At 38.4% G+C, this 12857-nt stretch overlaps 1 protein-coding gene across 7 annotated transcripts in view; it reads right to left on the bottom strand.

The window, feature by feature from the left end:
• The window catches only part of triob (trio Rho guanine nucleotide exchange factor b), a 219864-nt gene that overhangs the window by 141726 nt on the left and 65281 nt on the right, over positions 1–12857 (bottom strand). For 6 of the 7 annotated variants that reach the window (XR_016145683.1, XM_089117483.1, XM_089117481.1 and 3 more), the window contains 3 exons: positions 6680–6872; positions 4297–4785; positions 1254–1376 (listed from right to left, as the gene is read on the bottom strand). Coding sequence is in view for 6 of the 7 variants with exons in the window: in XM_089117483.1 (XP_088973609.1) it covers positions 1254–1376; positions 4297–4785; positions 6680–6872 (805 nt within the window). In the remaining variant the exon portion in view is untranslated. Of the gene's footprint in view, positions 1–1253; positions 1377–4296; positions 4786–6679; positions 6873–7050; positions 7224–12857 lie in introns of those variants that run through there. The other variant, XM_089117485.1, reaches the window with a different exon arrangement.

Genomic DNA, 12857 nt, shown 5'->3' with positions numbered 1-12857 from the left:
ATTTTAATCACCTATATTGTTTGTTCTTCTAATTGTTCTTCAAGATGTTTAATTCTATATCTGTATAGATACCTATATACCTATAAAACAAAAGAAGCAATATATATATATATATATATATATATATATATATATACGTATATACACACACACACACACACACACACACACACACATATATATATATATATATATATATATATATATACACATACATACATATACACACACACACAAATCAATAGGACACTGTTGTAGCCTTTATGAGTAAATATATGCGTATAATGCTTGAAGGGTAAACACACATATTAATTTGAGTGTAAAATGAGCGCAGAATCTATCCTGCGGATTCGTGAACACTTCAGTAAAAGTGTAAATTCAATTATATGTCCAGGAAAGCAGTCAGAATAGTTCCAAGTCAGAATATAAATGCAATTGTTTGGCATTTGCATAACAAAAAAAATAAATAAATAATGCTTAAACTTTTAGCTTAACTCATCTGCTAGTGTGTATCTGTATATAGTGTGTATCATTAATACAATGTATGAATTTGATCTCACTGTTGTACATTAAAACACTTAAGTGATATAGTCAAGTCAATATGAATCTCTTTTATATATTCAAAGTACATCAACTACCGGTCTATTAAGCATTAATACTGTTTAATGTCTAATTAATGAAAGATATGTGTTAGCACATTTATATTTCCAATTTGAGGAAAAAAACAAACAAACAAAAAAAAAAACATTCTCTATGAATTTCCAACCAATGTGAAAACATTTAAAACTACATTGGTCATTTGTACGAGTCCACTCTGCATGCAGACACATGCCGTAGACTTTTCCTATTGGCTGAACAGTAGTAACATTTGGATGTGGATGGACAGATGGCAGATGAGACCATAGAGATGGAAAATCAGTGATTGATGTCATGGCGTTTTCTTGTGAAACTCTCTCCCTTTGAAATCTACAGGGGGTGATTTATTACGAATATGCCCAGGGTCACACACACACACACACACAGGGACAATGTATCAACGTGTGACAGTCCTCCAGTGGCATTACATACCCTTCAAGCATATATTGACATGACTATTATATGACAACAGAAAATTCATTCTTGCATGACTAAGTGAGTCAGGGCACGTGTACAAGCGCACATTATTTTCCTGATGTAACCCTCATCAAGCTGCACAGTTATGATGCCTCAGGTGGTGACAGATATTACTGCTGGACCACTGGACACAGTCTTACCATGCAGTTCATTGCAAAGTGGTTGTGTTGGGTCTGCAGCTCCAGCACATGCTGATGTTTGGCTCCTATCTCTGTGTAGGTTGTCAGGAACAGGCCTTTATTATGGACAATCCAATCAAACATCTGTTGAAATGAAAAAATGGAAATGATGGACAGTGAAATATATGCCTATATGCACTTTCATTAAGAAACACTATATCATTGTTTATCAAAACATGACTTTGGTGAAATTCTGAAGGATTTGCTCATTCAGATTCTATAAAATCTTGCTTATCTATGGATTTATTTGTCAACAACCATATCAAATGATTTGGTTTTATTTTTTGTTGTTTTCTTTATATTTTTGACTATTAAATTGCCATTGTTATTTTTGCTCGTAACACTTTTATTTTACTGTATATAGACTGGTATAACATACAGTAATCAATATTTTAAGTGGATGAAAACATTTCATCAATGTTATACATTCATTTTGAACAATACCCGTTCTTGTCTTAGGACTCTGATTAACTTTTTTGATTTAACTATGCTTTAATACTTTTCATACACTACCAATAAAGTGTTTGGGATCAATATGATATTTTTAAAAATAAATGAATACTTCTAAATTGATTAAAATACATTTTATGAATTTAAATTAAATACTGTAGTTTTGAACTTTCTATTCATCAAAGAATCATGTGACACTGATGAATGGAATACCATATTTTGCTGTATTTTTAATCAAATAAATTAAGCCTTGGTGAACATAAGAGACATTTTTTTGGAAAAAACAAAACAAACTAAAGACTAAATAGTTAGGTGCTGTTAGGGCCTGTTCACATATCGCGTCTTTTGCGCACGTTTTTTCCAAGCACGTCCGCGCCGCATCGAGATAAATAAATCTCAACTTTTCAGAATGCCGCAACCGCACCATAAGTGCACAGTAGGTCACGTGACAAAAACCAACCATGGGTGCGTTTCCCGAAAACATTGTTAGCCAATTATGGTCGCAAGTTCCGTCGTTATCAGCATAGTTCAACGATTCGGTGTTTCCCGAAACCATCGTTCCAACGAACATTCGCAAACAGCATCGCAAAGTTGTGTAGTTTGAACGACAGCTCTCGACCTGTGGTTAGAGGCATCGTTTCTACAGTATATTGCAACACATTTGGAGGTAATAAATCCTTATTTTGAGCATAATGAGCAAGCTGGCATTCAGTACAACCGGTGTCTTTTATTTAGAATACTTACAAACCCAGATAGCAAACTGACATTGAATCAACGTGGAAATATGACATCGAAACAACGTTGATCTGACATTGTTTTGCTCATCGAATTAACGTTGAACCAACGTCAGACGCGTCATTCTTTCAAAACTAACGGAAAATCAACTTGAAATCAACGCGTCGTTTCAACGTTATGAAAGCAAACCAATTTTCGATTTTCATTTAGCTTTGAAGAATGCCGCGTCTGACGTTGGTTCAACGTTAATTCGATGAGCAAAATCAACGTTGTTTCAATGTCATGAGAGACGTCGTTTCCACGTTGATTCAATGTCAGTTTGCTGTCTGGGAATGGAATTTACGTCTTTTAGTTTAGATTTGAAGTAACGTGTTTGAAAAGTGCGCGTGTGCAAACGCGCTCCACTATGTAAGAACGAGCCAAATAATGAGTCTGGTAATAAAGCAAAACAACTGAGAACAATTAGAAGTAGTCCTCAGGTGACATGTCTGTAATTTATATAAAACAAATCTAGCGTTAATTGGATCTCAAACAGTTTCATTAAAAGTAGTTTTTACTTCACCATGTGCGAAACCAACGTGGTTGAACGATACTTTGCGACAGTGGGTTTCGGGAAACAGTCGTGACTAGCTAGTTGATTTTTTGATTTATCGTACTATGGTAGTGAAACAGTGAACTACGTCGTTGTACGGGAAACGCACCCCAGAGCGTATCCGGCCTAGCGCTTTGGAAAAAGGAGAATGTGCCGCGCCCAGCATTGTCAACATGTTTTTAGGCACTATATGTGAATCCGGCATGAACACTGGTTCCATTACTTACCTTTAGCGTACCATGATACTGGCGAAGTTAATTTTCATTAAAGTGCCCCTATTATGATTTTTATATTCCCTTTTGTATGTAATATGGCCTTTTGTAAGTGTAAAAGGTCTGCACAGTTTTACAGATCTAAGTGAATGACAAAATTAGTCGTCAGCAATTACAGTCTCATTTCCTCTTCCATACCTACGTAACAAATTTAACATTTGCATAATGCCAGCCTATTGTTTTTATTGGCTGCTTGCAAACAATGTATATTTTGACCCGCCCTCAAGCAATGTTATTTTAGCTGAGAAAGGACAAGTTTGTTTTGTGTTGTCGACATCTTGAGAAGATTTTTTTTTTTTTTTTCAGTGCTGCAAATACAAAACAAGCACTCAGGAAGCCTCCGGAGCTGAAATTCAGTTTTGGTAATGAGCTTTTTGTTTTCAAAAAGACCAATCACAACAGACTGGGCCATTTGACCAATCAGAGCAGAGTAGGCTTGCGGAAACGAGGGGTTTAGAGAGGGCACTTTGAGAGACTGAATCTATGAACACAACATTTTTAGAAATTAGTTGATGTGCAATGTATATTACCAACACATTCTCATCCCAAGACGTCATCTAACAGTTGACCATACGTCAACATCCAACGTTTTAGGGTACCCTTTAGGGTTCCTAGCGCGTCATCCAACTGACGCTTTACCTTTAGCGTTAGATGACGCGGGTAGGTTTAGGTCTGGGGTAGGGTTAGGATTAGATAGCGTCATCAAACTGACGTTAAAGGGTCCAAAACTAAATTAGAAACCTATAAAATAGCATAATAGAGGCACTTAAAGAATATAAAATATAGAACTCTTGAAATATCACAACATAATATAGAGTACAAACATTATGTATAAAACGCTCTTTGTATGTTGCATCGTAACTTAAGTTATTGTTCTAACCTTTTTATATATGTAAACCTGTCAAGTTCTGTCCTTATTAAACCTCTCAAATATTGAAAGTATGTTCATTCATACCTTCTCTGCGTCTTGCTGAAAGAGTCTTAGCTGGAAGCATTGATCCAGTTTGACTTTGCGCATGTGCCAGGCTTGGTGGAGATGTTGGCGGGTGCCGTGGAGTTTATCCAGAAGTGCCTGGACTTTTGGAGCTAATCCCTGGATATCTCCTCTGCCTTTCTCCCCACACTGGATTAGTTGAAGCAGGCGTTGACCATCAGTATCTAACTCCTCCACAGGAGCTTTAGCGACCTTTTTCTTCAGAGACGCGTGTTCCTCCATAGCACGCCGGGACCCGTCCAGGTCTGACGGCAGGTCCCGCTGGGACACCATGTCCTGGAGCTCGTCCAAACGGGCTAGGATGCGAGCCGCATTGCTAGTGAAGTCTTCAAAGGCCACTCGAACTTCGATCCACTCCTCGTGGTCGTAATCCAGACTGCCCTCAAAGTCTGGAGTCAACTGGGAAGGATCGACGACTTTGGTCAAACCCTCGAGGGACACCATGATGGTCTGAAAGGATGAAAGTAGGACACTTGGGGTCATATTCTCAATGCATCCGATTGAGAACTGAAATAAAATTCAATTTCATTACATTTTCATTTAGTTTAACATAATGTACTAAAACTGAAACTAGTTTCAAGGAGATGTTGGCATGGTGATTTACTAGGTCATCTTCTTGATTTGTATCTACAAGTGTTGACATTGTTTATACCTTTTAGGTCACATTTTTGCAATTTAATATCAAATGTATTATTTTACAAGCAGGTCTTCTTTTTCATGACATCTTTACCGCAACCAAAACCGATCCCTGCTACCTATGATAATAATTTGGTAGCTCAGGGTCCTGAACGGATCTCTTTTGTCAGTGGGAGGTTTCCAAGAAGACGCAATTGTTATTTAAAACAACAGTGCAATTAAACTCTGATTGGATGATGAATACAAATCCTATTGGATCAGTTACATGGAACACTTTACTTAAAGGAGCCAGGAAAACATTCCAGACATTGCAGCTCAGGTCATGTTATTAGAGATAACAGCAGAGACAAGAGGGGAGACTTGCAGCTGGATAGAGAGCAGTACTTCCAGATACTATACTGATGCTTTCCAGTGTTTAGGTGTAAACAGCTTCGAATCATATTTGTGATCCAGTTATAAACACCTATTATGTATCAATTACATATATAGGGGAGCGCGGGGCACAACCTAACGCGGGGTTAAATGTAACACGGACCGTTTACATAGTTCGTCAGGATCAAGCCGGCTGTCTTTCCGCTCTTTTTCTCTCGCTGCCAGAAGACGATCTCCCGCGAATTTGCGGAAAGTTTTGATAATATTTCGTGAAGATACTGGACAAAGAGTGTTTTGACACCATAAAAGTACATTTTTTCATCATAGATTTTTTTCGGTTTCTGAGTTGGGTGTATACGTTTCCAAATCGAACTTTATATTGCCTTAATAGTCTTGTTTGCTCAAACATAGCACCGTTTTGAAACATGTCAGCAATTCCTATAACGACTGTTAGCTAGGCTTAAAATATGTAATACACAGAGGGGTTAGTTGTAACACAGTGTTTCAACTAAGCCGCCAAGTGTACAATGATAATCAAATGAAAAAGGATCCACACAACTTTTCACGTTTGAGTATACATTTAACTTTGTTGGACTTTCACAAACAATGTTGGAACTTAAAATGTTTAAAATTTAGTGTACTATGAATGATAACTTGTTTATTTATATATACAAATATGGCATGTTTTTAATGCAATAAACCCTTTAAATTTTTATTCTAAGCTCATTTGTATTATTATTACTGTTATTATTATTATGAATAATAATAATTGTACATGCAGCTGTCACACACAAATCTAATTTAATTCGCATATGGGGTAAGTTGTAACATTTGCACTTCTGTCACTTTCAGTCCAACTGTACGAAAATGGTAGGTCCTAGAACAAAAACTTTAACTGTTCATTTGTAGCAGAGATGTGTATGTTGCTTGTGGAAAAAATTATTAATCTAACCTAATTATTTTTTTTAATTAATTGAGCCAAAACCAAAATGCGTTAGGTTGTGCCCCGCTCTCCCCTATTACAGTGTAATAGCACAAAGCTTGTGCTCCATTAGATGTGTTAATTTAAGAAACCTCCATTGGGAGATTGAGCCTTCAGATTAAATATATCAGTACTGCATGTCTTCCTCTCAGCTGTTTAATGAAATAGGTCAGAAGTAATTTCGAAAGCTCTACTTTCACACCAGGAATGTTCTAGAACGTTCTTTAAATATGCTGTGTTATCATTTTCTTCTGAATGTTTTTTAGAAACATTCAAAAACAACATCTTACTGAAAATAGTATACACATAACTGTCACTTTCTTTAACATACATTCACCGGTTTAAAGCGCTCACCTCAAATTCAAACTTAGAACTGCCGAAATTCGTCCTCTGCTTCTGCCAGAAGTTGTCAGGTTTGATGATGAGAGCGACGTGGATGCAGGAAGGAAACGATTCCTGTAGGATCTTCAGCAGAGGTTTGATAGAGTCCCATTTAGATCCACGCATATCCACGATGACCGTGAAGCCATGTCTGCTCACCTCCTCACTACACGAACAAATAAAAACACAGCATCAGCTCTTCTGCAAACCGCTGACGCTCACGTCATTAGGGAGAGGTAAATGAGAGCCACTGCTTTCAGAGATGGCGACAAATCCCTCTCGGTTTAAATCAAATGTAGTGCATCAGATATAATGTATGAACCTACACGAAAAATAACACTTACCCAAATATAATATGCAAAAGGTAAATAAACCCATCTTGCTAAATTGAAAGAAAACTGCTACAGGACAAAAACAAACAAATAAAATGCTAACTAAACAGCTCTCTAGCTTGAAAAACAGCCTGTTAACTCAAGAGTGTTTTCATATCCACAGCTGCACTTCTCTGGTCTGACTCTTACACAGGAATGAACACTGAACAACTCTAAATCATTCTGACCTCCCTCTCTGTGAGAGAGTGAGATAGAGAGAAAGAGATAAGGGGGAGGAAGAGTGAAAGAACACAGAATGAAGAGAGGGATGAGAGTGAGAAAACAAGAGAAAGGGATGTGTAGCATTTTTATTGGATATTTTTATTCAGCAAGGGTGTATTAAATAGATCAAAAGTGGCATGGCAAATGTTACAAAAGATTTATATTTCGATCAAATGCTTTTCTTCAAACTAGAATCCTGAAAAATCATTGTTTCCACAAAAAATATTAAGTAGCTCAACTGGAGTAATGGATGCTGAAAATTCAATAAGAGGCTTGTTAAAAAAAAAAAAAAAAAAAAACAGTTACAAATTGTACACACATACATAAATAATTAGCAAGAAACCACGCCTGTAATTTTAAGTGCTTATATGAATTATTTATATTAATTGATGTAATGTTCTTTAAATCATCATCTTAGTGGAGGTACTACTTTTCTCGACGGATTAATGTTAACTGGTACAATGTCTGGTATCATTGCATATTTCATATGAAAATTACTGCTTTTACCTGCTTTATATAAGGGTTCAAATGACATTTTATTATACTAGTCTAGATCAACACATAAAATGACAAGTCATGTGTACATTCAAAACAGTGAGTGTTTAGACATTTATCCTGTACAATTCCTTGCCCTATAGACTTCCATTGTCAGTGCATTACTACACACACATTTTGGGGTTTGATCTCACTAAATGATGGGCAACTTATAATTATTTTGTGTTGTAATTGATGGCATCAATCTAATCTTGTATACAAGTCAGGAACATTCCTTCACAGTGTGAAAGAATGAGAATGGAAGAGTAAGGAAGAGAGAATATAGTAGAGCCAGACCGATATATCGGCAGGCCGATATTATCGGCAGGCCGATATTATCGGCCGATATTAGGCGTTTTCCAAACTATCGGTATCGGCAGTTATAATGGCCGATAAATGAATATTTCAAAAATTAAATAAAAACGGACGAAACACGCTTGAACCATGTCATGAGTGTTGGAGTTGTATAGTTTGTCCACCAGAGGGCACTCTACACCGTTCCTGTTGGCAACACTCGTTGAGTTCGTCACAATACATATATTGCTTGAATAGCAATTAAAAGATCATCCGCTTCAATTCTCTTAACTCAAATAAGCATGACAAAATTTGTGACTATCATGTCCAGTTTAAAATAAATAAATAAATAAATAAATAAAATATTGGCCGATATATCGGATTTTAAAACCAAAAATATTTGTATCGGTATCGGCCTTCAAAATCCTTTATCGGTCGGGCTCTAGAATATAGGAGTGAAAAAGTGGATGAAGGAAAGAAATGGAAGTGGGATGGAGGACAACCAGTGCGGCCTAAAATCTTCAGTTTCAGGCCAAACAACATATCTACACCCCTGGCTATCCGATACACACCAGACACCAAAACCAACAACCCTAAGCGTCTATACACTCCCTCACTAAAGCGTTGTTTTCCTAACCAGGGGCCACATCTGGGTCTCCAACATAATACGGAATATCTGCACTTCCAAGCAAAGAGTTAGAAGTAAACTAAATTCTATGTCCTGTGAAGTATGTTATGTATTTTAAAACTGTTATGTGCAAAAGTGGAGAATGTGTTTACAGCCGTCGAGAAGTTTAGGTTTAATTTGTGTGGCTAAAACAGTGTGATTATGGACAACAGAACAGAAGTAAAGTTTGGGAGAACCCCGAGGCAGATGATAACCTACATAAAGTTTGAACTGTGCAGAGCTGAAACCCTCTGGCTGAAAGCAGAGATTCACGTGGAGCTGGTTGAGTTTCACTGAGTCGAATCAATGCTAACTACAGAAGGACACAGCAGGGAAAAGACAAATTGGCCATGTGATGTCTAAACAAACCAGAGAACATGGAGCTTCAAAACCCCCAAATAAAAACAAAATCAGGATTTCATAAAAAAAAAATACATTAACTAGACTTGAACGTCTTCTCAGGTGTCCTGGGTGGTTGCCAGAAAACTGATATGCAGTGTTAGAGTGTGTGTAATAAGACTGGCAAAAGCTTAGCCACGGGCATGAGGTGTATATGAATATAGATATGAAAAGAAATTAAATTAAACAAAATGAAAACGACGGTTCAATAAGTAAAGGTGCTTCCTTGAGCTGTAGTTTTCATTTAATAAGAAAACACTACCGGTAACCCTCCAGAGTACACAAGCAACTGCTTCAATGCCAAATCAACCACCCACAACAACACCCTAGCAAATACAGAGAACACCATAGCAACCACTTATCAATGCCATAGCAACCACCTAGTGACACATTAGCAAGCCTCTAAAACAAAAACCGTAGCAAACACCTAGCAACACACTAGCAATCCTCTAAGACACCTTTACAGCAACATCCCTCAGAACACAGCTACAGTATGCCATAGCAGCCACTCAGAATACCCTAGCAGCCACCTAGCAACAGTGCTGAAAACCCCCTAGCAATGCCCTAGCAACCACACATAATACCCAAAAAAGACCTAGCAACACCAATCAGAACAAATCAATGCCATAGTATCCACTCAGAACACCCTAACAGCTGCATAGCAACATCATAACAATTACAGAGAATACCCTGGCAACCACTTACTGTAAGTAATACATAAACCACGCCGCACAACCAAGAGACGCCTTAACAACCCTCTAACACACCCTATAGCAAAAGGCTAGCAACGCCATCACAACTGCTCAGAACACTCTAGCAGACATCTAGCAAGCAACCACCCAAAACACACTAGCAAATGCACTAGCAACCACCAAACCATTTAGTAGATGAATAGTAGAGAATGAAGCACCACACACACAAAAGTCACTTTCAACCCAAGCAGCTGTCTGTTTGTCAACGCAGTGAATTCACACCACCAAATGAACTAAATTCCTGATTGGGTGGACTCCTTAGCCTAGAAATCTAGACGCACCCTAGCGGCAGCAAAAATTATTTTGCAGCAAAGTGTGGTCTAGCAACTCTCCGTGGCTTTCGAAGTGGAAAAACCAAACTCTGGTCAGGCCAATCACATCGTGTATAGAGTTGGTGGGCGGGCTTAAGACAATGACGGCAGAGTTGTGACGGTTCTGCGCCGTGATTTTCCAATAGGTGATTTACCAGCTACTTAAAAACAAACAAGATGCTGCTGGCAAACAGCGGTCTTTCGATATTTGGCCGCGACTCTGGATGACTTGGAGTTAAGAGTACGTCACTTAAATCATTCTTAAAAAAGGAAGATGTGTTCACAGTTTTGACGACCGGATACGGCAAAAGTTTAATATATCAACTTGCTCCGCTGGAGGGAAAACGCATTGGACTAACTCATCCACAGCCGTTCGTTAATCGGGTTGGTTGTGGCGCTATCCTATTGCTTGCAGAGGGATATTGAAAGACAACCTTTTATCCCGCCCCCGGACTGAGGTATGCCAATTGTGAGTTCCCAGACCTAACATCTTGATAGGTCTGGCTTGCCAGGCTATGGACTCCGAGTAAAATTACTTAAAATTAATTTCATTGGTGAAAATGTAAGAGGCAATGGTAAATATGACAACACTTTATTGAAAGGGGCAATTTTAAAATAATTGGCAAAAAATGTCTGTCTTTCCTAGAGCAGCTGTTAACATGATTCAAGGTCACCTGATCTTTCAGAAATCATTCTAATATGCTGATTTGGTGCTAAAGTAAACTTTTCTTATTATTATCACTGTGGAAACTTGTGGTACAAATGTGATACTTTTTTTCCAGGATTCTTTGACGAATATAAAGTTCAAAACATCAGCATCAATTTTAAATATAAATCTTTACACATTTTTGTACTGTTACCTTTTTTTAATATACTGCATCCTTGCTCAAAGAAAGTATTAGACAGACCACAAACCTTTGGGATTCACGATCATGATTGGATTTTGGATTTTGCTGGTGAAAATGTGCCAAGCAATCGTAAATGTGACAGCATCTTTGTGAAATCCCAGATATCGAGATGGTCCTCACTGCAGAACATGAAATCCACGGGGAGGAGTCAGATCCAGATCCAACTCCTCCCACCTTACATATACCTAAACCTGCAGCTCCACCCCCTGATCCATAAACCCACCCCTAAACCTACCCAACTCCACCCCTCAGATCTGGTGTACTGCAATGAGGTGCTACTGCAATTATCCCCCAAACATATACCAAATGTAGAGATTGAGCTGCTAAAGGCACCCACACACTACAAGTTAATCAGGTCAATTTTGAGACCAACCCTCCCCTTCTGATAAACAGTCTCGATTATCTTCATGGTAGCCTACTAAAGATTATTTTATCAGATTTCTGTCACGATACAATTTACAAAAAGTGGAGAGGAGCACTCAAGTGGAGTGAAGGGATGATTTATTAACAAAATAAAACAAAACACAAAGCAAAAACCCACAAGGGGGAAAACATAATAAATGAAACATAAAACAACACTGAACTAGAAGAACAAATACTGACTAAGAACATGACGACCATCGCAGGGAAACTGGGGTAACATAAGACAACGATCCGACAAAGACTGCAAACAAGACGAGACTCAGGCTATGTTTACACGGAAACGATTCTGAAGAGAAAACGCAAAAGTGGCGTTGCGTCATCTTTTTTTATTCTGCGTTTAGACGAGCGTTTTGTGTGGGAAATCCCCGTGCAAATGGAGACGCAAAAGTGTGTGAAATTCAATGTAGTATGCACTTCAGGCGGCTAGGAGTGCATACTACAACAACACCAAGTCCACGCGCCTGTGTACAACTTTCACCGTCAAGCAGACTTTTGCGTTTTTACCGTTTACACGGGAACGCGGCGGTGGAGCGTTTTTAAGATTTACACTCTGGAGGGTGGTTTCACTTTTTTGCGTTTTTGTGCCTCAAACGAAAGGCACATCCGATATAATATTTTTACGTTTTCACCCGCGAGCGCTCTCGTGTAAACAGGGCCTTATAAAGGGAACAAGTCAAGAGGAGACAGGTGGAAGAACTCAAGCACTAATCCGGTAACGAGGGGGAGGGATAACACAATGACGAGAGCACATGGCCCAACATAACAAAGACACCCATGTGCAATACAAGACACTTTCTCTGTGGTGTTAAAAGTGATTCAATCTGCTCAGAAGAACCTTGGGGCTGCACCAATTTTCAAATCATAAATATCCAACATGGTGAATATTCACGATCAGAAATCTTGTTCCCTTTCTGTTAAGTATGACCCCAAATGTCATCTCGACATAACATCTCCGTTCACTCCATCAGGAAGTGAGGGTTAAGTCAGTAACCAAGGCGTTGTGTGGGGGGAACTCTGAGGGCAAACGTGCACGCACTCTGTAGATTGTCACATGGAACGGAACGATACCCAATCAGAAAGCGAGAAGACAGAAGGCGGAAACATAACATGACTTCTTTTTTTTTTCCAGTGAATTTTCTGTAAAGAGCAGTTCAAACACTATTGTCCGGCAAGTTTTGTTTACTCTGAAGTCGCAATTGACCCTAAGAAATTGTGCGAGTCACAGTCGGGACTCTGGTTGTTTGTGAATGGAATCTGTTTGTTTGTGGTG

Source organism: Pimephales promelas, chromosome 12 (assembly GCF_988280905.1).
Source record: "Pimephales promelas chromosome 12, fPimPro1.hap1.1, whole genome shotgun sequence".
NCBI lineage: Eukaryota > Metazoa > Chordata > Actinopteri > Cypriniformes > Leuciscidae > Pimephales > Pimephales promelas.
Note: the sequence above shows the minus strand (reverse complement) of the source record. Positions and strands in the feature narration are given on the sequence as shown.